Source organism: Physeter macrocephalus, chromosome 14 (genome assembly GCF_002837175.3).
Source record: "Physeter macrocephalus isolate SW-GA chromosome 14, ASM283717v5, whole genome shotgun sequence".
Lineage (NCBI taxonomy): Eukaryota > Metazoa > Chordata > Mammalia > Artiodactyla > Physeteridae > Physeter > Physeter macrocephalus.
In genome coordinates this window covers 91044796-91072161 of record NC_041227.1, presented here as the reverse complement: position 1 = coordinate 91072161, position 27366 = coordinate 91044796, and the positions used below count along the sequence as shown (strand labels likewise).

Sequence of the window (27366 nt, the reverse complement as noted above, 5' to 3'; positions counted from 1 at the left end):
TGACGGGTCAAGTTCATCAACTGAAGCAAATGTCCCACTCGGGGGGGTGGGGTGCTGATAATAGGGGAGGCTATGCGTGTGTGGGGCAAATGGGAGTAAAGAGTAAAGAAGGGTAAATGGGAAATCCTAACCTTTTGCTCAGTTTTGCTGTGAACCTAAAACTGCTCTAAAATATAAAGCCTATTAAAAAAATAGTGTCCCTCATTTGGGTTTGTCTGATGTTTCCACGTGATTAGATTGGGGTCATGCATTCCTGGTGGGAATCCTGCCCCTCGTTGGTGATGCTATTTTAATCCTCTGGTCAAGATGTTGCCTGATTCTCCTCCTGTATCGTTACCCTTCCCCCCACCTGCTACTAATAAACAATCTGTAAAGAGACACTTTAAGAGCATGCCAATATCTTTCCCCTCATCAGAAATCTCCCCCTAAACTTCACATCCAATGTTGAGTTTTGCCCACAGGCTGCCTTCCTGTCGGCCGGCCCTCACTGTCTTTGTTTCTCCGGATAGGACGTTACGCAGGAGAAGGTTAGCCTCCGCTTCCGGTCCGGTCCAGCGTCGCTCTCCTGGCCAACACCCAGCCTTCCTGATCTGACCCGGGTTCGAGTCCCTCATTCACAGCCCATCTCATGTGTGCCAGCCAGACCTTCCCACAGCGAGTGGGACTCTGGGAGACTCATCTCACTTCCTGTCCTGCAAAGCTTCTCTTTCTCAGGGCAGCTACCATAGCCCCAGGCTAGGTCAAAAGGACCAGCTACCCTGGGTGGTGAGGCCAGGAGCTCTCTTCCCCCCAGCAGGTCTCAGGGGCTGCGGATGGTGAAATCTCACCTGCGAGGCTGCACTGGGCTCAGTAGAGACCTGCAGTAAGATACCAAGCAGTTAGGGCAGCTGCTTTGAGGTTGGGAGGCTGGGAGCCCACAGGAAGTGACTTGGTGCAGAGCTGATGCGTCTTTACCCCGGCACCCATCCCGGGACGGGAGCTGCAGGCTGGTGAGGCTGGGGGCATGTCCGCGGAGTGCGGGGAACCTGGGCCCGAGGGGCTTCAGGGCTGGTCCCCGGGGCCAGGCAGGCACTCAGGGGCCATGGGCTCGGGTCCGTGCCCCTCTCCATCCATGCTCACCCCCTGGAGCCTTCCCCGCTGGAGAGCTTACGTGGCTGCTGCCGTGCTCTGCTACATCAACCTCCTGAACTACATGAACTGGTTCATCATTGCAGGTGAGGAAGGGGACGGGCATCCTGGGCGGCACTTGCCCATCTACCTGCTGGCTGCCCTGCCACCCGCCGGCGCTGTGTATCCACAGTGGCCTTCTGTCCAGCAGACTTTCTTCTTGTGCAGCACATCCCTGCTATTCTTACCCCCGGGCCTGGTTTCAGCCCGGCCTGAAATGGGGGAGGGCCAAATGAGTTCCCAATCCAGCCCCAAAGTGTATATGCACCCAGGTGTGGGTACACAATGGTGGTGGGTGGGTGAGGACTAGCAGGGAGGACTGGGCCTCGGGCAAAGGTCTGGCGGTTCTGGGTGGAATGTCGGGGTGAGGTCGTGGAGGATAGGGTGGCCTGGCCCTGCTCCCAAGCAAGAGCTAGCTGGCTGGTTGTTTCTGGGTCAGCAGGCTGCGTGCAGACTTTGCACATTCTGCCTTCCTTCCTGTAGGCCCCAGGGCTCAGCCTGCTGTGTCATCATGTCACTCACTCATGGACTTATTCATTCGTCCATTCATTCATTCAAGATTCAGCCTTCTTTTCTCTCTTGATCGTGGATTCATTCAAGATCGACTGAGCGCTATGGGCCTTGGGGACCCTCTGGTGGGCCTTGGGGACCCAGGGGAGGGGAAGTCAACCTTGTAGCTCCTGAACTCAGGAATGAGCCTCATGGAGCAGAAGGACGGAGGAGCCTGGGGAGCTCCGAGGAGGTGCTTGCAGCAGGCGGGGCCCTCCTCCGAGGCCAGGATATGGATTCATCAGTTACCAGCTCGCAGCTGCGGAATGAATGGGACTAGGGTTGCAGATAGCACCAGACCCAGTGGGTGTGTCTGTCTTCGAGGAGCTCAGAGGGATACAGGACACATGAAGAAGTGGCTCTAATCCAGGACAGACTCGGGAGAGCATCATTTGGGCAGCCCCAGGATGAAAAACTGAGGGTTCCGACAATTCACAGAGGAGGGGCATATGGTTTGGGTCTTGAAGGCTGAAAAGATCGGTAAAGCAGGGAACGGGGTCAGGCAAGGGCGTTCAGAGAGAGGGGTCAGCGTGAGCCAAAGCACATGGGGCCAAAGTACATGCTCTGGTCGGGAGAGGAGCTGGGGGAAGCAGCAATTTATTCTAAAAGGGTGTTTGGGGCTGGATCATAGGTTTCTTGGGGGCCAGGCTGGGAGCTTGCACTTTCTGCTGAGGCCGTGGGGAGCAAGTGGGGAGACTGTAATCAGAGTTGAGGCCCTGATGGAGGCAAGAGGAGACGGGGAGCTCAGTCAGAGGCCACCACTATGGATTAGACTGGACCTGAAGAGGCATGAGTTGGATTGGGGGTGGAGGGCATGAAGGGGAGAGGAGGGGGCAACCAGGCGTGTGGAGCTCTTTCAGCCTCGCAGGCTGGGATCCCTGCTTTCCTGGGAGGCCGCTGGCTGGGCTGTCAGTCCCTGAGTCCTCCCGGCCTGAGGCACTTTCCTCTGGCTGTGTGAGTAGCAAGGCTGTGGTTACTGGGCTGAGGGAGGCCAGGGGAAGTGAAACCCCACAGAGTGCCTGGGGACGGCTTGGGCAGGTGATTGTCAGCCACAAGAATTCTCTGGTGTGAAGCAGGTCTTTGGGAGGCCAGAGTGACAGAGGAAAGATAGAAACAAGGCTGGAACTTCCCTGGTGGCACAGTGGTTAAGAATCCGCCTGCCAATGCAGGGGACACGGGTCCGAGTCCTGGTCCAGGAAGATCCCACATGCCGCGGAGCAACTAAGCCCATGCGCCACAACTACTGAGCCCGCGTGTCACAACTACTGAGGCTGCACTCTAGAGCCTCTGAGCCACAACTACCGAGCCTGCGCTCTAGAGCCCAAGAGCCACAACTACTGAGCCCACGTGCCACAACTACTGAAGCCTGCACACCTAGAACCCATGCTCCACAACGAGAAGCTACCGCATTGAGAAGCCAGTGCACCGCAATGAAGAATAGCCCCCACTGGACGCAACTAGAGAGAGCCCACACACAGCAACAAAGACCCAACGCAGCCAAAAATAAATAAATAAATAAATTCATTTTTTAAAAATATAATAATAGTAGTAAGAGGCCACAACTACTGAGCCCGCGTGTCACAACTACTGAGCCTGCGCTCTAGAGCCCGTGAGCCACAACTACTGAGCCCGAGTGCCAGAACTACTGAAGCCCAAGTGCCTAGAGCCCGTGCTCCACAACAAGAGAAGCCACTGCAATGAGAAACCTGCACACCGCAACGAAGAGTAGCCCCAGCTCGTCGCAACAAGAGAAAGCCGCGCACAGCAATGAAGACCCAACGCAGCCAAGAAAAACAAAAAATACCTAAAAACCAAAACCAAGGCCGGACCCGAACTGGGGCCAAGCCTGCCTGCAGAGTAGCGCAGGACTGGGAGGAGCCCAGGAGCAGCCAAAACAAGGGGCTGAGTCCCATTCCCCCAAATGAGTGCGAATACAGAGAACTTTTACTTAGCCATTTACTTTGTTTACCTGCGCTGTCTCTTGCCAATGAATATGTCTAATTCGTGTAAGTAAAAGTATTAAAAGGGAAGGAAAGACATACAAGTTGGTATCTGGACGCTGTGGCAATTGGGTACAAAGTGAATATCAGAACAAAACCTTTGCTTCACTTTGCTTCTCTGTTTCTTCCATCTTTTTCACCCGCTGGCTGGTCTTAGAGGTGTGGATGTGGGGCTTTCTTCTCCATCGTGGGGGTGTTTCTGCAGGGCTCCATTTGTGACTCTGGGTGGGAGGGTAGACCCAGCTCCCCTAATTCCAGCTGTACAGCCATAGGTGGCTGGAGCCTCTGTTTCTCCATCTGTATAACGGGGACAGTGATATTGAAGTCACTCAGTCATCTCATAATTCAGTCAAAGTGATGACAGGGCCAGAGCCTCACAGCTCAGATGAGCAGGTGCCTCGGACCGTGAGTAACTCTGAAGTACCACCAAGGGGCTGAGGGGATTTCGGCCTCGCAATCTCTTGAAGGGGCTTCAGAGCAAGAGCCTGCCACCCTCAGGGGCCAAGGTCGGACCTAAGTGGGACCCTCTGAAGCTCTCACGGGCATTCCATGTTTGTGTGTTCATGCCTCTGGAAGAACATGCTTGTGTGTGCATGTGTGCAGGCCAGGGCACATATGCCTTTGCATGTACATGCTCATGCATGTATATGTATGTCTATGAATGTCTGGAGTTTGTATACAAGCAGGGCTGCTCAATCCCAGGGATTTCATTTACACTATAGTCTAAGTGAATGGCTGCCATCACTATGACTATGACGTGAATGGCAGCCCTGCACGTGTGCAAATGCATGCATGCCTGTGCGTGTGTCTTTACATGTACATCTCAGCGTACGTATGTCCGAGTGTATGAGACTGGGCTTACACGCCTGTGAGTGCAGGCTCCTGTATGGGTATGTCTCGGTGCCTCTGGGAGTATACGTCTCTGGGTGTGCCTGTTTGTATGTAGCTGTGTGGGTCTGCATGTCTGTGTGCCTGCATGACTAAGTGTCATGCTTGTGCATGAATGTGTGTGTATATCTGTGCCTTTGGGATGTGCTGGCTCCTGTATCTGTGTGTGGGGGGTGGGGGGGAGAGAGGGGAAGAGAACAGTGGGCCCGGGTGCCACACCGGTGCTGTGCTGGTCGGCTGCAGGCCTGTTCCAAATGCAGGGGCAGCTGCCTTTAGAGGCCTGGCAGGCAACTTCCCATTTCCTGAGCACTGTCCGTCTGCCCGCAGGAGTGCTGTTGGACGTACAGAAGTTTTTTCAGATCAGTGACAGCAATGCTGGTTTGCTTCAGACAGGTAAGGAGGGAATCCCCAGCCCGGGGCCCTGGGCTCGTGCTGGGTGGGGGTCTTTCAGCAGGTCCTGTTCTGTGTCCATCTCCAGCTGCTGGGAAATGGGCGCCAGGCTGAGCCTCACTGAGTCCCTTGGCACAGAGGATGGGTGGTATTTGGGTGGGAGGGACAGTCTGGGTCGGAGAAGGAGGCAGCACAGGCTGAGACCTGGCGCCTGAACAGCCCCTTAGGGTTTGAGGGTAGGAGCTGTGGAAGAAGCAGCGGGGCCGGGGCTGGAAGAGGCCCCCGAGTGGAGTTGGTCACTCATCCTCCACGTCTGTTAAGCTCAGCTTTGTAGCCGGGGTTGAGAATTTCTGACGTGTGCTTTCCTCTCGCGGACCTGATCACTAGGACACAGACAGACAGTGGACTTCCCTGGCGGTCCAGTGGTTAAGACTCTGGGCTTCCACTGCAGGGGGCATGGGTTCGATCCCTGGTTGGGGAACTAAGATCCCACATGCCTCGAGGTGCAGCCAAAAAAACTAAAAAAGGTAGACAGAGACACGTACCCCGCGCATGGGCTCAGGTGGGGTCTGGGCCCACTGGGGCCTACATTCCAGCAGTGGGGGGCAGCCACACCTCCCATTCCAAGGTTGGGGCAGTTGGGGTCAGGAGGCATTAACTTTTCCCCAATGTCTGGATGGCGACACACACATGCACACGCACATGTACCCACATGTGTGCACACACTGTCACAACACAGGATACACGTGTGTGTTCTTTACAGTTTTGAGAGAATTCATGTACAGATCAAGCCGTGTATTTCTTTCCTAAAATAGATCTGCCTGAGAACAAGCGTCTGGCTCTTTTTTTTTACCACCTCCCCTTTAATACTCACCTGTCCACCATTAAAAAAAAATATTTATTTATTTATTTGGCTGTGCCAGGTCTTAGCTTTGGCATGTGGGATCTAGTTCCCTGACCAGGGAGCGAACCCTGGAGCTCCCTGCATTGGGAGCGTGCAGTCTTAACTGCTGGACCACCAAGGAAGTTCCTGTCCACCATTTTTGGCAGGAAAATACACCTCTCCCCATTCTGAGTTTTGCTAGGTATAAAAACCTCCAGGGTACTAGACAGAGGGACCCCTCATGGCTGTTTGGCTTCTGTTGATGAGGCCCTGGGAACGCGGCAGAGAGAGCGTCGGTAGCGGTAGAAACCAATTGGGGATGTTTCCTCCAGGCTACAAACCCAGGGATGGCAAGGCGCCAAGCCTTATCTAGCTGTCCCGCTCGTGTGTGACAGTCTACTATTTATCTGCGATTGAGAATTCAGAAGTGAGATGGTTGTCTCAGGGATGGGTATCAACACATTTATTTCAATTAAAAAAATGAAGCCAACATTTTAATATCTTTCTTACAGACAACCAGTCTGATTTGTCCTACTGATTTGGCAAATGAGGACTGGCTTTGCCCATAAGCCTTTATGGTAGACATTTCCCATAAACTGAATGAGCTTGATCTGCAGCCCTAAGGATTTGGATGAAAATATAGTTTAAAAAATACTATCATGCTGGAAATCACATCCTTCTCAACTATTTAAACTTACGATCAAAATGCCTCAGATGTCAGCTGAAAACATGCAAAAGGGTACACAGTTCTGTAAACCGAGGCACCGAGCAAAAGAGGTAGATCACTGGTTAGACCACCGTATTTTCCAACTGCTCCTGTCTCGGGGCTGAGGCCGGCAGCTGGTGCTCATCTTCCAGTCATATTGTAGCCAAAGGGAGACTGTCCCGGTTCAATACCCACAACCTTCTAGATTAAACAGATAATGGAATCTGAGTCAATATTTCCCTTCCCTGGTTCTTACCATGGTGAACAGGATTATTACTACAAGGCCCTTGATAAGTGAGTTGTGGGGAGGGAGAAGTTTGTGTGTATGAGAGAAAGCGGGAGGAAGCCTGTGAACACGAGGAGCTGCTTGTGAGTGTGTAGTGGGGAATGTGCGCGTGCGTGTGAGTGTGTGTGTTTGAGATTGGATGAAGGGAAGGGGTTTCTCTGCAGAAGCAGCCCACAGAGGTGTGTGGAAAGGGCAGTGGGCTTGGAGGCCTGGTGACCAGCCTTGTCCCCAGTGACCTCAGGTGAGTCTTTTCACCTTTCTGGGTCACCGTGCAATGGCCCTAAGACCCACCCTGCTGTCTGTCTGCAGGGTTGTAGACTGCAGGAAACCGATGACTCAGAGGGCACGGTGTAGCTCTAAGAGTGGGGTGGAAGGTGGGGGGAAGCAGTGGTCAGACACCCCTCGCCCCACCACTATGGGACAGAGAAGCTGCTGGAGTTAGTTAACTGATTTACAATATTTAAAACGAACACTGATGTGGACCTTACCGTGTGCCAGGTGCTAGTCTAAGGGCTTAATAACATTAACTCATTTAATCTCACAACAATCCCATGAGGCAGGGATTATTATTACGATGCCCATTTTACGGATGAAGAACCTGAGGCACAGAGAGGCTATGGGGCTTGCTGAAGGTCACACAGCTGGTAAGTGACAGAGCTGGGATTCTTATCCGGGTAGCTGCTTATAGAGTCCTTCTCTGAACCCTGTGCTCCTTAATTACTCCCACCTTGTCACAGAAATGATTTTAATCTGGAGAGCGAAGGCGTGCCTGCCTTCCACTTAGGGGCAGGCTTCTCCATCCCAGGAGATCTGCAGGTTTAAGGTGTTTATATCCTGTAAAGGATCCCTACCCCAAATCTCATAAAAGTATGAGATTTGGGGAAATATTTTATAAGCTTTAGGTAAAGAAGGTGTGCATTAACAAGACACAAAATGACTCCCCCCAGAGGAAGATTGATAAATTTGACTACATCAAAGCTGAATTCTTCTGTATGATGGTGATTGAAACTATAAGTGCAATTAGCAATAATAATAGATGACATTTATTGGGCATTTACATAAAGCCTGTCACTGCCTTTTATATGCTTTATTTTATTTAATCTTCCCCATAACCTTATGGGCGAAGTACTATTACTATCGTACTCTGTAGTTGATAAAAGGGAAACAGGAGAGTTAAGGATTTTGTCCAAAGTCACACAACTAGGAAGTGGTGGGGTCAGGATGTGAGCCTAGGTATTCAGTCGCAGAATTTGCATTTCAAATCCTTAAAACAAATATAAAGGACTGGGAGAAAATTATCAACAAAGAGCCCGATAGAAAAATAGGCAAGGGCTTCCCTGGTGGCGCAGTGGTTGCGCGTCCGCCTGCCGATGCAGGGGAACCGGGTTCGCGCCCCGGTCTGGGAAGATCCCACATGCCGCGGAGCGGCTGGGCCCGTGAGCCATGGCCGCTGGGCCTGCGCATCCGGAGCCTGTGCTCCGCAACGGGAGAGGCCATAGCAGAGGGAGGCCCGCATACCACAAAAAAAAAAAAAAAAAAAAAGAAAAATAGGCAAGAAGATGTGAACACAGAGACTGCTACTCAGCCTCACTTGGACAAAGAACAATGCAGATTAAAACGTCAGCGAGACGCCATTTGTGTTTCAACCATTAAATGAACAAAAATAAATCGATTGATCCTAGCAAGTGTCAGCAAGCAATACACATACTTCTATTCGAGTGTAAATTGATACAGCCTTTTGGGAGGCCTATTTTGGCAGTAGTTATTATATATTTAAATGCCGTTCACACCAAAGACCTTTCTCAGCGGAGGATTAGGTCAAACCGTATTAAACTGCCGTTTTTGTAGGTCAAAACTGGCTTAATTTTCGCGATTGCCTATGGCTCAACCCAGTACTAGAGCGGGTCAGGGCAAAGTGGGAGGGGCTGGAACCTGAGCTGGGACGAATCTGGACATTCACTGGGCTCAGGAAATGTCAATCATCTGTGCTCCTGAATGAAGACGCAGACGCTGGGCGGGGTCCCCCAAAGCCTAAGGCCCTTGGGTGGTGGGACCGGGTGGAGGAGGGTCAGACCTTGCCCGGGCCACCTGGCGGCTCTCGGAGGCAGCGGAGGAGGGTGGAGGAGATTTTATTTGAGGAACAGAAGCAGTGAAGGTAGCTATCCACGTGGTATAGTCAAGCAAAAACGTGGCAGTTTCTTTGTCTTCGCAGAATAGCAAACGCATTCACTCATCCAGTCACCAATTCATAAGCGTTTAGTACTTTAAAAAACGGTGTAAATACAACTGCAGCGTCGGGGGAATGTTTTTCTTACTTAGGAAGACCAAATCTTTTCCAGCCTCCAGGGGCCGCTGGTTTATAATCACTGTGCTCATTCTAAACCGTGCTCATCCGCTCGGAGCCGACACCTGGCCCGCCCCCCGCCCCCTCTTGCCTTCCACGCCCTGCCTCCAGCAGGGGCTTGAGAGCAAAAGCCCTGTGAGTTCTCCGAGAGACAGGGCCCTGGCAGCTCCACGCCGGGCTCTGTGTTCACTTCTGTCTCACGTTTACACGGCCTGGGAGGGGGATGTTGATTTCTCCACTGTTGGGCGGGTGCTCAGAGAGGTGGAGTTAGTAACCCAAGGCTGCAGAGTGAGCAAGCAGCAGAACTGAGATTTGAGTCGGGGCCCTGCCCCCACCCTTCCCTCCCAGTCCCCCTGACTCTGGGCAGTGGTGGGGAGTGGATTGGGGGATTCACCTTATCTTTTCCTCCTCCCGGCCTCCACCCACTGCCAAGCTTGTGGTGTCTGAGCCGGTTCCCTTTTCTGGGCCTGCTGGACCCACCTAACCCCCGCCCCCACCCCCCTCCGCCTTTGTTGAGCCGGGGGTGCATGCTGCCCCCTGCGTGTCTCCTTCAGTCTTCGTCGGCTGCCTGCTGCTGTCTGCACCCGTGTTTGGCTACCTGGGCGACCGACACAGCCGCAAGGCGACGCTGAGCTTAGGTATCCTGCTCTGGTCAGGAGCAGGCCTCTCCAGCTCCTTCAATCTCCCCCCGGGTAGGTGCCCTCACCCCTTTCCAGGCCCCCGGGGGACCCTCCCCCACCTTCTTCCTCCCTGATCCAGCCCCAGCAGAGCTACTTCTGCTCCACTGCAGGCTCCAGGCTGGCTGGGGGATTGTCTTCTAAGGGCTGGGAGAGGGGCCTTCTGAACAGGCTGTTGGACTTTCTGAACAGGGGCCTTCCTCTCTGGCATCTCCCGCTGCTGCCCATGGCTTCACTTCCGCCCGACTGTGCTGGGGCTGGGGGTGAGGGTAACTGCTACTGTCTGCGGGAACTGGCCTGGTTAGCACAGATGATGCCCAGGAAGAGGGCTACTCAGGGCAGGGGGGTGAGGGTGGCCGTGGACACCAGCAGGGGGCACCCGTGTGGTTTGGGGAACCTGGACTGGGAGGATAATGAGGTGTCTGGAGCCCTGATCTCCTCCTCCTACCCTGGGGCACGTGTCACCAGATGCCCTCGGGTCCCTCTGACAAATCCTCAGGTCTCCTGGGCCCGAGGGTGATTTCTGGAACTCACTGCAGTCTTGTGCCTGTTTGCCCAGTACTCCTGGCTCTTCTTCCTGTCCCGGGGGGTGCTGGGCATTGGCACTGCCAGCTACTCCACCACTGCGCCCACCGTCCTGGGAGACGTCTTCGTGAGGGACCCGCGAACCCGAGTGCTGGCCATCTTCTACATCTTTATCCCTGTTGGAAGGTTGGTATTACCCTGGATCCACTTCCCTGGGTGGTAAACTGAGGCCCAAAGGAGTCAGAACAGGAGCCGGGTTGGGTGGAGGAGACATCAGAGCAGAAGGGCTTGGAATCCCAACTCTACCCCTTCCTCACTGTGTCACTTTACCTCTCTGAACCTCAGTTTCCTCATCTGTAAATGGGGCCAATAACATGAACTGATAGGCTGTGGTGGGAGTTAGAGATACGTAATGAGGATGCTCCCTACGTGCTAGTACACTCCAGGAAGGGGTGAGAAAGAGCAGCGCAGCAGTGTGGGCTGCACAGGGAGGGGCCGGCTCTGAGGGGTGAGGCAGAGAAATGCCTTAGGGTTGGGCCACGCACTCCATAGTGGGGTAGGACAGAGTGGGTTTTGCAGTCAGGCCCCTGAGCTCTGACTCAGGTTTCCTGAAACCTCCTGACTTGGGCAGGGCTGAGACTTGGGGAGGTGGGGTGGGTGGTCCCCAGATAGACAGTGGATGTTTGGGATGGGCCTGGAGCCAGAGGTCACCTGTGACTTGACCAAGGGCAGTGGACATCTGGGCCTCACGTGGCTCACTTTTCCCAGTGAAAAAGGCAATGAGCTGCAGAGAGCCGGCTCCCTGGGGTCGGGGCGCCCCGGCTCAGGCTGGCCTTGGGGCCTCGGGGCTGCCTCCCTTCCTTCACTGCCCATTTCCCCTGCCCCCTGTCGCAGCGGTCTGGGCTACGTGCTGGGGTCGGCTGTGACGGAGCTGACCGGGAACTGGCGTTGGGCCCTCCGAGTGAGTCCAGCTTCCTTTTCTTCCCTCCCCTTTCCCCCTGGGCTGGCAGGGACTTTCCAGCCTCCAGTGGCCTTAGCCCCTTGGCACAGTATCTGGCGCCATGGGGGGTGTTCAGACATCAGCAGCTCAGACACTTGGGGCGTCCTATGGACCACGGCCTCTGGAAGTCGTGCCCCTGGTTTCAGATCCCAGCTGCTCAGTTTGCTAGCTTGCTAGCTGTGTGATCTCAAGCAAGTCACCTCCCTCTTCGGGGCCTCACTTTGCCTATCTGTAGAGTGGGGGAGTAAAGTCTACCTTATGGAATCTTGAGGATTAATGAGACAAGGGATAGGAAGACACTAGGGCAGGGCTGGTGTGACAGATGGAGGTGTGGGCCTGGAAAAGGGACAGTTATTGGGGCAGCAAGTACTCAACAATCAGGGTCAGTGTAGTCAAGCCTCCAGGTCTCAACCATGTCAGGCGCACAGGTCCCAATAGAGTAGTGTCTGTATAGGACAGACAGGTATTAAGTCAAATCCCAAGGGGACCCTGCTCCCCAGAGAGGCTGTCCTCTCAGGGGTGAGGGGCTGAGAAACAGTGGTTTGTCAAGCTCTGTGTATAACCAGCTCCCAGGAAGTGAGTCCCTCCCCAGCCTGGACCACAGAGTTCAGTCACTGCCAGGAGCTCCTGGGTCGCAGGAGTGTGTGACCCTGAGCTTCCTGGGCCCTCCTGTCCCCAGATCATGCCCTGCCTGGAAGCTGTGGCCTTGATCCTGCTTATCGTCCTGGTTCCAGACCCGCCCCGGGGAGCTGCTGAGAAGCAGGGGGTGGTGACCGTTGGGGGCCCAAGGAGCACCTGGTGTGAGGATGTCAGATACCTGGGGAGAAAGTGAGTGTCCCTGCTCCTCCCTGCATGTCACTGAAAACCCCTCTGTCTGCCCCAGCATCGCTGACTTCCTTCCCTCCACCTCCAGAGAACCCTCCCTGACTGCCCCAGTGTTCACAACCCTCTTGCTTCTCTGAGCTCCCACTCACCAACTGAGATGCCCCTCCCCAACTAGGCCCCCTCCACCTAGCCATGTGACGGAATATGGTCTGGGAGAGAGGGAGGAAGACACCGTGAGCTCCAGCCTTGGCTCTGCCCTGCCTTATCCCAGAGTGACCTGAGACTTGGAGCCTCATTTCCCTCATTTATTCAATGGACATAGTTCTCCAGCTTTGCCAGCTTCTCAGGTTACTGGGAAGATGCCCGAGTGAATCACTCACCGCTCTGAGCCTCATGGGAGAGCATCCCTCCTCTGTTCCGGGCATGGTCGGGGAGGCAGACGGGAGTCACCCACGTGGCCAGGTCTCGTGATTTACCAAAATATGGGGCACGGGCAGGACCCCACTCTCTTTGTTACAGAGCCACGAGCCGAGTGGAGGGCACTCAGAGGAGGGTGGGGCAGCACAGGCAGCTTGCTGGAGAATGTGATGTTGGATTTGGGTCTGTCAGGCTGGGGAGACTTGGTCAGGCAGAGAGGAGGGAGGAAGGAGCAGCAGGACCGAAGGTGCGGAGGTGGGAGGGGCAGGCTGCTTAGGGAGTGTCGGGGAGGATCTGGAGCCACCTGAGTGCCACGGTGACCTGAGTGCCCAGGAGAGGGGGGGAGTGGAGCGGATAGGAGCAGATAGGCCCCCGCAGCCCCAGCCCTCTCCTGGGTCGAGCCAGATCATTTTCTCTTACAGCTGGAGTTTTGTGTGGTCGACCCTTGGAGTGACAGCCATGTCCTTTGTGACTGGAGCTCTGGGCTTCTGGGCCCCCAAGTTTCTGTTCGAGGCCCGTGTGGTGCACGGGCTGCAGCTTCCCTGCTTTCGGGAGCCATGCAACAGCCAGGACAGGTGAGGAGAGGCGTCTGGGTGCCCGGGTCAAGGGGGCTCTTTTTTTTTTTTTTTATGTATTTATTTATTTGTTTTTTTTAATTTTTGGCTGTATTGGGTCTGCGTTGCTGCGCGCGGGCTTTCTCTAGTTGCAGCGAGCGGGGGGGCTACTCTTCATTGCGGTGAGCGGGTTTCTCATTGTTGTGGCTTCTCTTGTTGCAGAGCACGGGCTCTAGGTGCGTGGGCTTCAGTAGTTGTGGCGGGCAGGCTCTAGAGCACAGGCTCAGTAGTTGTGGCGCACGGGGTTAGTTGCTCCGCGGCATGTGGGATCTTCCTGGACCTGGGATCGAACCCGTGTCCCCTGCATTGGCAGGCGGGTTCTTAACCACTGCGCCACCAGGGAAGCCCCTCAGGGGGGATCTTGATGGAGAAGTTCTCAGGAGTTTCTGAGCCCCCAGATTCAGCCTCTGTGGGCTCATGGAGCTCCGGGCAGACACCAGGACTTGGGGGCCCGCTGGCAGGTGGCAGGCCTGGTTTTAGCTTGGGCAGAGCTCCTGCTGCTCTGAGCGGCCACAGGCAGCTCCCTTGTCCTCTCTGGGCCCCAGTCCCTGTCTTCCTGCTCTTGGGCTGCTGTGGGGGTCCAGAAAGCACTTGCGGGTGGGTGAGGCTTCTGTGGGGCTTGTCCTTCGGAGGGACCCGTAGTGTGAGGTCGTCCCATTTTACAGATGGCAAACTGAGGCACTGGGATGCTTCATTACTTCTCTGGCTTAGAGATGTCACACATGCATTTGTATGTTCTCTGCCTCATTTGAGGCGCTGACAGTCCTGGGAAAGCTGCTCTTCTCACCCTGCTGTTCTGTCCCCCCAGCTGACCCTGTTCTCCAGGGGCTCCGTGACCTCCTGATGGAGCGGGCATGTCTAATCCTCTCTTATTTGCTTCCTCCTTCTCCCTGCTGATGCTTTCCAGTCTCCTTGCGGACCCCTCCTCCTCCCTGATCCTGCCCCGATGGGTTTCTCAGAGTTCCTCAGGGCTCCGTGTTCTCCCCTGAGGCCTCAGTGACACTAGTTCTGTGCTGGCAGCATTGACATCTTACCCCCCTTCTCCCCAGCCTCCTCTCTTGCCTTTACCTCCCTCCCTGATGCCCAGAGAGAGCTTCGTGTAATTTCCAGAATGTCCCCTGCTCCGTCACTTGTCTGTACCTTTGCCCATAGCTACCTTCCCTTTTCTCATCATTACTTCTTAAGCTTTAACTTTAGTTCAGGCCCTATGCTAAGCCCTTTACATGAAAAACCCTCTGAGGTTTTATAATAACAAACCCTGGTATTCGTGTGTTACAAATGGGGGAGTGGAAGATCAGAGAGGTTAAACAAATTGTCCAAGGTCACACAACTCAAGTAGCAGAGCCAGGATTCAAACCCATCTGACTCCAAAGCTTCTGCTCTTAAGCTCCATGTACTGTTGCCTCTGGAGACTGCTTGTACTGTTAATTGACTTGAACATCTCCCCAGCAGCTGGCATACAGTGGGTGCTCAGGGAGCATCCAGTAACTGAATGAATGAATGCATCAAAGGATATTGTGATTTTTTTTTTTTTTTTTTGCCACACCAAGCAGCATGCAGGATCTTAGTTCCCTGACCAGGGATTGAACCCATGCCCCCTGCAGTGGAAGCGTGGACTCCTAACCACTGGACCGCCAGGGAAGTCCCAGGATATTGTGATGTTTATCCTGGCTCTACAGCTAGATTCTTGGATCTCCCCAGAGGCAAAGACTGAGTCCTAAAAGTCCCACTGCAGCTTGAAAAAGTGGGGAAAAACCAGGACTCTATCCCACTTCAGGCATTAACTGGCTGTGTATCCCTGGGCCAGTGATTTCCCCATTCTCTGCTTCAGCCTCTTCCTCTAACTCAGCTTATTCCCAGAACCTGGGTGAGAAACTGACATGGGAGTTTGTGTTAGGGTCCTAGGGCTGATGGAATGAACGACCACACACTTGGTAGCTTCAAACAACAGAAATTTTTTCCCATAGTTCTGGAGGCCAGAAGTCCATAATGGTTTCACTGGGCCAAAACCAAGTTCAACAGGGCCACACTCTGGCTGGAGGCTCTCGGGGAGAATCCTTCCTTGCCTCTTCCAGCTTCTGGTGGCTGCTGGCGGTCCTTGGTTGTGGCCGCATCACTCCAAGCTCAGCATCCACGGTCACATTGCCTTGTCCTCTATGTCTCAAATCTCCCTCTGCTTCCTTCTTATAAGGACATTTGTAATTGCATTTAGGGCCCACCAAAAAATTGGAGGATAATCTCCCTACCTCAAGAACATAATGTTTTCCATCTACAAAGTCTATTTTGCCATATAAGGGAATATATTGTCACAGGTTCCAGAGATTAGGACATAGATGTATTGGGTTGGGGGGCATTATTCAATCTACCACGGGGTCCTGGTGTCCGGGTTCTGCACAGACCCTAGCTGTTAATACACCCTCCATAGTTAGGGTAAGCCCTCGGGTGAGGGTGGGGCGGGAGCAGGAAGCTGCAGGACACAGGATTCTAGCTCAGCCAGAGGGAGAACTTCCAACATACAGAGCGGGCCCAGACGGAAGGGGCAGCATTAGGGTAATGAGCTTCCCACCCCTGGGGGCATGTAAGTAGGAGTTGTATAGCTGCTTGCCAGGGCCGTTGTACATAGGATCAGCATAGAACTTGCAGGCTTTAAGGACCCTCTTGGCTCTGAGAGTCTGATTCTGGGAAGGGTTTGTGGGGGTGGGGACATTTCGTGGTAGGTGTGTCCTCTGGCCACACCTCCGCTCGGGGGCACTGGGGGTCCCCCATCTACACCGCCTGTTTGAATAATCAACCCTAAGCTTTAGAAAGGTCTCGAGAGCCTGCCAAGGCTGGCTCAGACCGGGACTCAGAGGTAGATAGCATTCATCAGGGATTTGGGGTCACTTGACTGGGCTGAGCCGGAGCCTGGTACGGCTTGGAAGGCTAGGAAGGTTTGGTGAGCACCTTTAAGCTGCCTAAGGACACACATGCTTTGTTTGGAAGCAGAGGGCCAGGAGACCCTGGTTCTGCCAATGTGGGGCTGTGTGGCCTCGGACAGGTCTCTGCCCTCTCTGGGCTTTACACAATCTCCTATAAACCAAGGGGGTGGGGCAGGGAAATAAACCCATTAGTCCTCAGCCTGTGGGACGGACATTTCACAGAAGTTTAGAGGAGAGGTAGTTTTTTGTGACACTCAATTTGTCAGTAACCATAGTCTTGCGTCTGTCGTGTTCTTGCCTCTTGGTGGGAGCCATGGAGGTAATATCAGGCACCTGGCACTTTTGGAAAGGTTTGGACCTGGGAGGGGATCCTGGCCAGGTGGAGAATGGTGGGTGGGGGCAGTGGTGCTCCAGGCTGAGGGAAGAGTGTGGACCAAGGCAGGGAAGCCAGAAAGTGTAGGGTGAGTTTAGAGAATTCCCAGAGTGTGCAGAGTGAGGGAAGGAGAAAAGAGGGGAGGTTACACAGGTCAGCAGGGGCCAGTCCTGCAGTGCTGGCTGGGAGCTTGCCCTGAGGACTATAGGGAGCCACTTAGGGGCTGGAAAGGTCCTAGTTACCTTCGTTTTTTCAAGAGTTCACGCTAGTCAGTCTCAGCATCCCTTTGGGCTTCTTTAAAAGGAGGCTTGGGGGACTTCCCTGGTGGTCCAGTGGTTAAGAATCCGTCTTCCAATGCAGGGGGACGCGGGTTCAATCCCTGGTTAGGGAACTAAGATCCCACATGCCGTGGACAACTAAGCCTGCATGCCACAACTACTGAGCACGTGGGCCACAACTAGAGAGCCCATGTGGCGCAACTAAGACCCAACGCAGCCAAAAATAAAATGAATAAATATTAAAAAAGGAGGCTCGGGCCCATCCTTTGGGCTAGACCAGGAGGATGAAGGTGTATATTCACATCCTGGCTCTGTTGCTTAGTAGCTGGGTAATCTTGGCCTCAACCTTTCTTTCTTTCTTTCTTTCTTTTTTTTTTTTAATATTTTGTTTATTTATTTATTTGGCTGCACTGGGTCTTTGTTGAGACACGCGGGATGTTCGTTGCCACGTGTGGGATCTTTGTTGTGGTGTGCAGGATCTTTAGTTGCAGCATGCGAACTCTTAGTTGTGGCATATGGGATCTAGTTCCTTGACCAGGGATCGAACCTGGGACCCCTGCATTGGGAGCACAGAGTCTTAGTCACTGGACCACCAGGGAAGTCCTGGCCTCAACCTTTCTTAACCTCACCTGTTTCAGCTGTCCACCTGGGAATTCTGGGAGGAATCAGTGAGCCATTTGGTTAACATATATCTCTTGTTCCAGGCTCTGTGCTCCCAGCCTAGAGTCAAGAAAGTAAACCGAACCTGGTTTCTGTTCTCCAGGAATTCACAGCCTAGTGAATAACCTTGATGATAGAGACATGGAAGATGCTATGGGAACTGAAGGGGGTGAACAAATCAGCAAAGGGACAAGAGAAAGCATCCTCAAAGAGGGGACATTTGTGATGGGTCTTGAAGGATGCATAGGAGTTCAGTAGGTAGAGAAACCAGTGAAGGGTGTTCCAGATGGAGGAATAAAAGTATGAAATGGGGACAGCAACTAGTTTGGGGACTGAGGAGGATGGAATTGGGGTTTGTGGTTGAGGTCACCCAGGGTCAGATCATGAAGGGCCATGTATACCACAATGAGCTGGAACCAAATCTGGTGGGTGTTTAAGAGCTGGTGGAGAATTTTAGGCAGGGGGTGGGCAGGGGCATAGTCAGATCTGTGTTCTAGAAAGTGTCCTCTGGGGGACCTGTATGGAGGTTGTCCTAGAAGGACAGGTTTCTACAGGAGGGAGGTGCAAGAGGGACCAAGTGGAGTTGAAATGGGTCTAGGAGTAGGTGGCAAAGGTAGTGAAGTTAAGAGGGGGCTACTTGAGAGGTGTTCAGAAACAGAGAGTGGAAGGATGGACTCAAGGAGGGAGGGCGTGTGGGACTTCACTGGAGGCCCAGTGGTTAAGACTCCGTGCTTCCACTGCAGGGGGCATGGGTTCGATCGCTGGCTGGGGAACCAAGATTGTGCATGCTACACAGCCAAAAAAAAAAAAAGAGAGAGAGAGAGAGAGAGAGAGAGAGAGAGAGAGAGGGTGTGTACAATGCCGGTGTATCATAGGAGCTCGATAAATAAATGCTCACTTACCTCCATTCCATCCATTAGTATTGGGGCCTGGAAGGCGAGAAGGTTGGGGCCGGAGTGGGACTGTAGAATTAAGATTTCTGAGTGGGGCAGTTTTAGGTGGTGAAACAGTGGAGGAGATTGCTGCCAATGGGGCAGGCTGGGAGCTGGGGTGCTGGGGTGCTAGGAAGATCACCCACGTGGCCAGTGGCATCCCCAGGATGAGGCAGGAAAGAGGATGGGAAGGGTAGGGGAGTACGTGGATCCCAGAGCAGGGTTCCAAGGCCCCACGAGCATTGGGTAGGAGGGAGGGGAAGGGGCCCACAGCCACACTCTCTGTAGGTACCAGATCACGCACTGGGGGGTAGGTGGCTGGACCCCTATCCTGACGCTACCGGCTGACCAATCCCTCTCTGCTCTTTTCCATCAGCCTGATTTTTGGGGTACTGACTGTCGTGACTGGCCTTGTTGGGTTCATCCTGGGAGCAGAGGCTTCAAGGAGATACAAGAAAGTCAACCCGAGGGCTGAGACCCTCATCTGTGCCGCCAGCTTGCTTGCTGCAGCCCCCTGCCTCTACCTGGCTCTCATCCTGGCCCCGACCACCCTCCTGGCCTCCTATGTAAGTGAGGGCCCCTTTGGAGGTGGGAGTGGGGTGGGGTGGGTAGGGAACTCCTGTTTCACATCGGCTTACACTGTGCCAGGTCTTCACGTACATTACGTTTATCCCTCCTTCTGGCTGGAGCTTTGTTATCCCCATTTAACAGATGAGTAAACTGAGGCTTACCAAGAGTAACACAGCTAGGGGCAGAACTGGGATTTGAGCCTAAGCCTTTCTAAAGTGTGTCCTCTGAGCTCCTGGTTAATGCTTTGATTGGAGATAATGAGACCCCTTTATTCCCAGGACATGTTTTGAGTCCAAGAGGAAATAGGGTACTTCTCCCCAGGTTACAGATGAGGAAAGTGAGGTTCAGATTGGCCATAGCCAGCGCAGACACTGCTTTAAAGGTGACAGTATTAAGGATATCATATCTTCCAGATCCATATCCCATCACATGCCTTCATGTGCCTCACACTCCGGTTATACCAGTGACAGGTGCTCACACCTCCCAGCCTTTGCTTGTGTCCGTTCCCTCCTCCAGGGGCACCATTCCCCTCTTCTGTGCATCCTAAAGTCGTTCTGCTGTAAGACCCAACTCAAAGGCCACCTCCTCCAAAGCCTTCCCAGACTACTCTATGCTCACATCAGAATTCACTGGGGCTCTGTGCATGTTTGGGTCTCATCAGGCGCCCTGGTGTATCCATATACATACATACACACTTACATGTGTGCTGCTGTATCCCTGGCTCCCCAGAGCCCTGGCCCTGATTGTCCCACCTGATGGGAAGGAGCCACTGATACTGGGCAGATGGCGCCAGCCTAGCCCCAGCTAGACTGGTTCAAGCTTCCTACCCCTCCGCTCCCACTCTCTGGTCCTAAGGCCCTGGGGACCCACCACTGTGGACATGGAAGCCCCTGCATGTGTGGGTGGGGTTCACAGAGCAGGCTGGACTCAGAAAGCAAATCAATAACAGTTTTATTGTTCCCTGACCAGTTTGAGTGGGTCTCTCCCCCATGACCAGACCCCATAGCTTTTCTTTCTTTTTAAATTTTTAAAATTTAATGTAATTTATTTATCTTTGGCTGCATTGGGTCTTGGTTGCTGCGCGCGGGCTTTCTGTAGTTGCAGCGAGCAGGGGCTACTCTTCGTTGCAGTGGGCGGGTTTCTCATTGCGGTGGCTTCTCTTGTTGCTGAGCACGGGCCCTAGGCTCGCGGGATTCAGTAGTTGTGGCACACAGGCTCAGTAGTTGTGGCTTGTGGGCCCTAGAGTTCAGGCTTAGTAGTTTTGGTGCACAGGCTTAGTTGCTCCTTGGCATGTGGGATCTTCCTGGAACAGGGATTGAACCCGTGTCCCCTGCATTGGAAGGCGGATTCTTAACCACTGTGCCACCAGGGAAGCCCCCACCATAGCTTTTCTAGTTACACTCATGAAGCCCAATCCCATTTAAATCAAAACTTTTGTTCTACTTCCAAATAAAGCTTCTATCCAGGTCCAGAAAATTGCACTGGGAAGAGGGGGAGCTCTACTCGGTTGGATTCTCCTTGCTCCACCTCTGTCCTTAGTCCCCAAGACCACCGCCCCCCTGGGATCCTGACCCCTCCAGAGTTGGGCAGGCCAGCAAAGATGACTGGAAATGGGCCAGGTGTTATCAGTGTCTGGCGTTGTTTTGCTGACTGTCAGTGCCCTCCTTGTGGTAGATGCCCAGATGCTGGCTGACTCCTCTCTTGGGGGCACTTTTGTGGGTTCTGGGGGCCTCGGGCCCCAGCATTTGCATTGTCCAATTCCCTGGTGCAGGAGACATCGTCACTTGTGTACTGTCGCAGCTTCTCTCGGCTCCTTTCCAGGGTTGCCCTTCCAGCTCTTCCTCCTGGGCCCTGTCGCCCCAGGCAGGCACCCCGTGGGGCTCCCCTCTTGTGACCCTCAAGCCTGTCTCCTCTCCATGGTTTTTGTTTGACCCCTGGATGAGCTCAGGATGTAGCTCCCCTACTGCTGCCCTTGTACATCCTCCTGTTCCCAGGTGACATGTGTTGGGGTGTCCTGAGGATGCTCTTTGTAGATGCACCCCAGGTGCATCTATGCCCTGGTGTAGGAAACTGCATTTTTTTGGCATCCAGCCAGGGAGAAAGGCCAGTGTCCTTCCTGACAGGCGCTGCCCGCTCTGTGGGTGGGCCACCCAAAGCCCCTCACTCAGCTTTCTCACTCTTCAAATAACTCCTCCCCCGCCTGGGTCTCCAGCCTTCTTCTGTATAAGCTGGGGGGCCACATGGGACGGTTCCCTTTCTGTCTCTGAGTCCTGAGGTGTGTCTTGTGCCTCTTTTAAGGTGTGGGTGCTTCTCACCAGTGTCCTCAGCCTTGGTTGGGTTTCCGCTGAAGTTCCTGGGAAATAAACAAGTCCTGTTAACATTCCCTTCTGCGCGTGCTCTTATTTAGTCCTTACAGTGTCCCCCTCAGAAAGGGTTTTTCTCATCCCCACTTGACAGATGGGAAAACTGAGGGCCAGAGACAGCAACACAAAGAGTAGGACAGATAAACCTCTAACGCAGCTCCGCAGACTCCAAAGTCTCTGTCCTTCATGCCACACTGACCCTTGTCACCCCCATGGGAACGAAACAGAGACTGGCGTACACCAGGCACTAATAAATACCTTAATGCTTATTGGCTGAGGGAGTGACTGGGACCATCATCTCCAGCTGGTGGGGACTGAATGGGCCTGACCTTGCAGGGAGGCTGAGGCCTGGGCAGATGGAGGCCCCATTTAAGGCCTGTCTCTGCATTGGCTGGGCCCGCGGACCACCTGCCAGTTCCGCTTCTGCCACTGTCTTGCTTGGCTCTGGGAAGCAGCTCCCTGGCTGTGTTTTGGGGACACAGCTGTCCCCCGCCCCATAGCCTGGCGCATCTCCAGAGCTGGATGGCTCATCTAGAAATGACATTGCATCTTGGCTGACAAAGGCAGCTGGAGAATCTCTTCTCTAGGCCGGCCCTGGGACGCGAGGGACTGCAGGGCAGGAAGGCTGGCAGGGCAGGAAGGCTGGCAGGGCGGGGACGTGTCCATCGTCCAGTGCTGGGAAGCTGCTCCTCCCTGTGGCTCGCGTTTGGGCCTGGCAGGATCCCCAGCGACCAGAACTCCAGGCTTCCAGAAGTGGTGCGGTTCCTTCCGGACCCCCTGACCAGACCCCCCTCCTCCATGGCTCTGTCTGTGCTTCTGAGGTTCTGAGATTCAGGCTCTAGCTCCCCCCATCCCCCCACGCCCGCACCCCTGCCCACTAACACCAGTCATAAACCTTTAACACCTCCAAACCGCCCCTCTTCTCTTGGTCCGCTCTGTCCTGTCATGGCTCACGCCTTGCCGTCTTTCTCTAGGACTGTCCCAAGAGCCACCGTCCTGGTCTCCATGTCTTCCTGCTTCTTCCCCACCATAATCTGTTCTCCCCACACTACCAGAGGGACACCACAGAAACTTCCCTGCTCGAAAGCCTTGCATGACTCCTTGGTGCCTCTGGAACTAAGTCTAACTCCTCATCCTGGCATTCAAGGCCCCTCATGAACGGCCCTGACATCCTTAGTAGCCTTATTCGGTGTGGTTCTGCCATGCAGGTCCCCTCCTGATTCCCAGGATATGCCCTGTGCTCTCCACATCCGGGCTCTCCCTCTGTTCCCTCTACTCCCTTCCCTTCTCCATACGCCCGAATCATTCTGGGCCTTCAAGGGGGGCTAGAGCACCGTCTCTCCATGGAGCCTTCCCTGATTGCCAGATCCAACCCTCTCTCCCCGTCCTCGCCGCTCCTCAGCACTGTCTTCCTTGGGTCCTGGTTACTTATGCTCTGACCACCCCCTCCCAGCTGGGCCCAGGTTGGTTCCTATCTTTCTCAGCACTCCAGCCCGAAGCACAGTGTCAGGCACTTGGAGTGGGGTGGGGGTGATCAACTGCTTGCTGGGTGAATGGTTGAGTGACCAGCTATTTTCATTCATTCATTTATTCAACAAGTATTTATTGAGCACCTATAAAGGTGGCATGCTAGTTTAAATGCCACAGATATAGCAGTAGATAAAACAGACTAAATTATCTCTGTTTTTAGGGAGCTCCCGTTCTAGTTGGGGGAGATAGACAACAGGCAAGATATATAAGTAAAATTCACAATATTGTGAGTTATGGGATATTTAGGGGAACAGTGTTCCAAATAGAGGGAACAGCAACTGTTAATGCCCTGAGGCAGGAGCGTATCTGCTGGGTTTAGGGAACAGCAAGAAGGGCACTGTGGTTAGTGTGGAATGAAAGGAGAAAGGGAAATGAGGACAGAGAGGTGGTGGGACAAGATGGTGTAGGGCCATGTGGGCATTGGGTGGAGCTGGCTGAGAGCTGAGTTGAGGTTTTGTGCTGAGGCGTGGGTGGTCTGTCTATGTTTTTTGCATCTATTGAGATGGTCATGTAGTTTGTCCTTTATTTTATTAATATGGTATATTACATTGATTGATGTTTGTATGTTTAACCAACCTTGCATTCCTGGGATAAACCCTCCCTTGGTCATGGTGTAACATTATATTTATATGTTGCTGAGTTTGGCTTGTTAGTATTTTGTTGAGGATGTTTGCATCTATATTCATAAGAAATATTGGTCTGTAGTTTTCTTGTGATGTCTTTGTTTGGTCTCATAGAATGACTTGACGAGTGTTTCTTTCTCTTGTATTTTTTGGAAGAGTTTGTGAAGGATTTGTGTTAATTCATCTTTAGCCATTTGCTAGAATTCCCCATTGAAGCCATCTGGTTCTGAGCTTTTGTTTGTGGGAAGTTTTCTGATTACTGACTCAATATTTACTTATTATTGGTCAATTAAGGCTTTTTATTTCTTTTTAAGCCAGTCTTGGTGGTTTGCATCTTTCTAGGAATTTCATTCACAGTATTCCCTTATAATCTTTTTAATTTCTGTAAGGTCGGTAATAATGTTCTTTTTTTTTTTTTTTTTTTTTTTTTTTTTTTTTTTTTTTTTTTTGCGGTACACGGGCCTCTCACTGCTGTGGCCTCTCCCGTTGCGGAGCACAGGCTCCGGACGCGCAGGCTCAGCGGCCATGGCTCACGGGCCCAGCCGCTCCGCGGCATGTGGGATCTTCCCGGACCGGGGTGCGAACCTGCGTCCCCTGCATCGGCAGGCGGACACGCAACCGCTGCGCCACTAGGGAAGCCCAGACAAAACTTTTTTGACAGGTTTGTTAACTTGCTTTTTTCAGACAATATATCTATGAATCTTTGCTTATCAATAGATATATTTATGTGACTTTTTATTTTTATTTTATTTGATGTGGAACATTTTTTAAAGTCTTTATTGAATTTGTTATAATATTGCTTCTGTTTTTTATGTTTTGTTTTTTTTTGGTATGTGGTATCTTAGCTCCCCAACCAGGGATTGAACCCGCATCCCCTGCATTGGAAGGCGAACTCTTAACCATTGGACTGCCAGGGAAATCACTATGTGATTTCTAGTGAAATGACTTACTAGTACTTCTTTTTACAAAAATACCATAGTTTTAGATAACTCTGTTGTTGAACATTTAAGAAATTTTTTTTTTTTTTTTTTTTTTTTTTTGCGGTACGCGGGCCTCTCACTGCTGTGGCCTCTCCCGTTGCGGAGCACAGGCTCCGGACGCGCAGGCTCAGCGGCCATGGCTCACGGGCCCAGCCGCTCCGCGGCATGTGGGATCTTCCCGGACCGGGGCGCGAACCCGCGTCCCCTGCATCGGCAGGCGGACTCTCAACCACTGCGCCACCAGGGAAGCCCTATAGATATATTTTGAAGGTAGATCTCTCAGAAGTTCCTGATAGATTCAGTGTGGGGTGTGAGAGAGAGGAGTCAAAGGTGAGTTCTAGGATATTAGCCTCTGTAGCTGGAAGGAGGGAGAGGCCATTAACTGAGATAGGAAAGTAGGCAGGAACAGCAGCATTTGGGGGAAGATGAGCAGCTTGGTTTTGTACATTCTGAGTTTGTGGTGGGAGGTTGATGTCCAAGTACAGGTGTTAGTAGAGTTGGATGCAGGAGTCTGGAGTCCATGGGACATGACATCATCCCTAAAACTTCAGTGGGTGGGAACTGGCTGCAGTCTACCATGAAGGATTGTCATTAGGTATGGGAGACCTACGGGGGGTCAATATCAGAAAGGGTGTCCAAAGGGGGCTGAGGAATTGGCTTCTGTTCATACTAGCTTCAAAATAGGAAGAATCACTTGAGTCTCTTCCATCCACCCATCCATCCATCCATCCGTTCACCTTCTCAGATTGTGGGAACCAAAGTTCTTCCTGTTTTTTCTCTGCCAGTCCTGGGGAGATTGATAGGCTCCAGGGGAAATTGACAGGGCTTCCTGGGAAGGCCCACAGGAATGTGGGTATGTGTACTGCTAGTGTGTGCATTTGCATCTAAGTGTGAATATATGCAGGTCTGTGAATATGAGTGCAGATATGTTTGCTTTTGTGTGAGTACACCTCTGTGTCTCTACAGCCATGCTCTGTGTGTGTTGCATATGCATGTAATTCGTTCTATATATGCGTAGTATGTATGAGTGTGTCCATGTATGCTGTTGTGCATACATGTCTCTTCATGAGTGTGCATATGCACATGTATCAGGGCCAGCAGATAATTGTGTGGGATGTGTGTGTACATGTGTGTCTGCAACTGCCTATAGCTTTCATCCAACTGCTTCTGGGCTCTAGCTGCATTGCGTGGGAAGGAAGGGTTTTTGGAGGCACCGTGGGCATGCCTGTCCCCAAATTTCCTGAAGTAGGGCCGAGTCGTGCTGTATGTTTCATGGCAATAAGGTTTCCTGAGCATATAAAATCTGGTCTGGGGCTTTCCGTGGGGGAGCCCGTTCCCTGGCGCCCACCTGCAGGAGCAGAGGGTTCCATCTCGTCCCTCCTTCCAGTCCCCTTGGCAGGGGAACTTGACTTCTTGGCTGTTAATTGGGATCCAGACACACACAGCAGGTCTTGGCTCACACCTTCTTCCTTGGCCTTCTTCCCAGAGCCGCTGCCCTTCAGAGGAGAAGGGGTTTGTACTCAGAGGAGGGACTGAGCCCAATGTACGAGCTCCATCATCACTTGTCTGATAGCTGGAGGGTATGGCAATCCCCCCTTGGGTGGGCTTTGTGGTCCAGAGGGGGTAGCAGGAGTTGGGGGATGAAGACGAGCATGCACTGAGGCATCTGAAAGACCTGGACATCGTTCCTGCTTCTTCACTTACTAGCTGTGTGAGCTAGGGCAAGATCTTGACCTTGCTGAGAGTCAGTTTTCTCAGCTGTAAAATGGGAGTGCTTGTACTTTCCCCTTGGTTTCATTGAGGAGCTAAATGAACTTTTGGACCTGTTCTAGTTAGTATAGATATATAATGAAACTTAGTGGTTTAAAATAAGAAAAACACTTATTTTGCTCACGAATTTGCAGTTTGGGCAAGGTGGGGGGGTGGGGCTGACATATCTCTTTTCCACTTGGGGTTAACTATGCAGAATGGGGGTGGGGGAACTGGATCATCAAAGGCTGAGGGCCGCCTGATGGTTGATGCTGGCTGTTGGCTGAGACCTTAGCTGGAGCTACTGGCTAGAGCAGCTGCCTGTGACCTCCCCATGTGGCCTGAGCTTCCTTACAACATGGTGGCCGGCTTCGATTGAGAGAGCCAGGTGAAGCTGTGTTGCCTTTGATGACCTGCCCTTGAAAGTTACACAGCGTCACTTTCACTGCATTCTGTTCTTCACTTGAGCCACAACTTCTTGCTCAGATTCGAGGGGAGAGAGAACGGATTCACTCTTTTTGGTGGAGACTAGCAGTGATCTGAAAGAGCATGTGGAAATATTACAGTGACTGTTTCGGGAAAATACAGTCTGCTACATGCCCCAAGGGTTCCTCCTTCACTGAGCCCTGGGTCAGTGACATCTAACATTACGGGGAGGAGTGTCTGGGCATGTGGCCATGAAGCCCCACAGGTGTAACCCCACCCCCGCCCAGGGTGTCTCTGGTTCTGTGCTGCTCTTCCTGTTTCACAGGTGAGAAACCTGGGAGTGGGGGTCTTCACCCTCAAACCCTGCCGGGCTTCACGGGCCGAGGGAGCAGAGGTCTCAAGGAGCAGAGCCCAGGCCATGGTGAGCTGGCTGCGAGGCAGGTCCCAGCCAGGATGAGCAGAAATGTTCACTCACTTATCAAATATTTCCCAAGCACCTCCTGTATGCCAGGCACTGTTCTAGGCTTTGAGGATGATGCAGCATTGAACAAAACAGGCAAGAATATGTATGCAGTAAAATAAATGGTATGTTAGATGGGAATGAGCTCTGTGGAAAAGAACAGAGCAGGGGGGCTTCCCTGGTGGCGCAGTGGTTGCGCGTCCGCCTGCCGATGCGGGGGTACCGGGTTCGCG

The 27366-nt window shown here is 52.9% G+C and overlaps 1 protein-coding gene across 1 annotated transcript in view; it reads left to right on the top strand.

Moving 5' to 3' along the window:
* Positions 1-943: 943 nt before the first annotated feature.
* Positions 944-27366, top strand: part of SPNS3 (SPNS lysolipid transporter 3, sphingosine-1-phosphate (putative)) — a 47619-nt gene continuing 21196 nt past the window's right edge. The window contains 9 exon segments of the mRNA XM_055090854.1: positions 944-1214; positions 4932-4997; positions 9768-9892; positions 9894-9905; positions 10450-10601; positions 11310-11376; positions 12095-12243; positions 13080-13232; positions 18809-18998. Of these exon segments, the coding sequence (XP_054946829.1) occupies positions 1004-1214; positions 4932-4997; positions 9768-9892; positions 9894-9905; positions 10450-10601; positions 11310-11376; positions 12095-12243; positions 13080-13232; positions 18809-18998 (1125 nt within the window). The 5' untranslated portion in view covers positions 944-1003.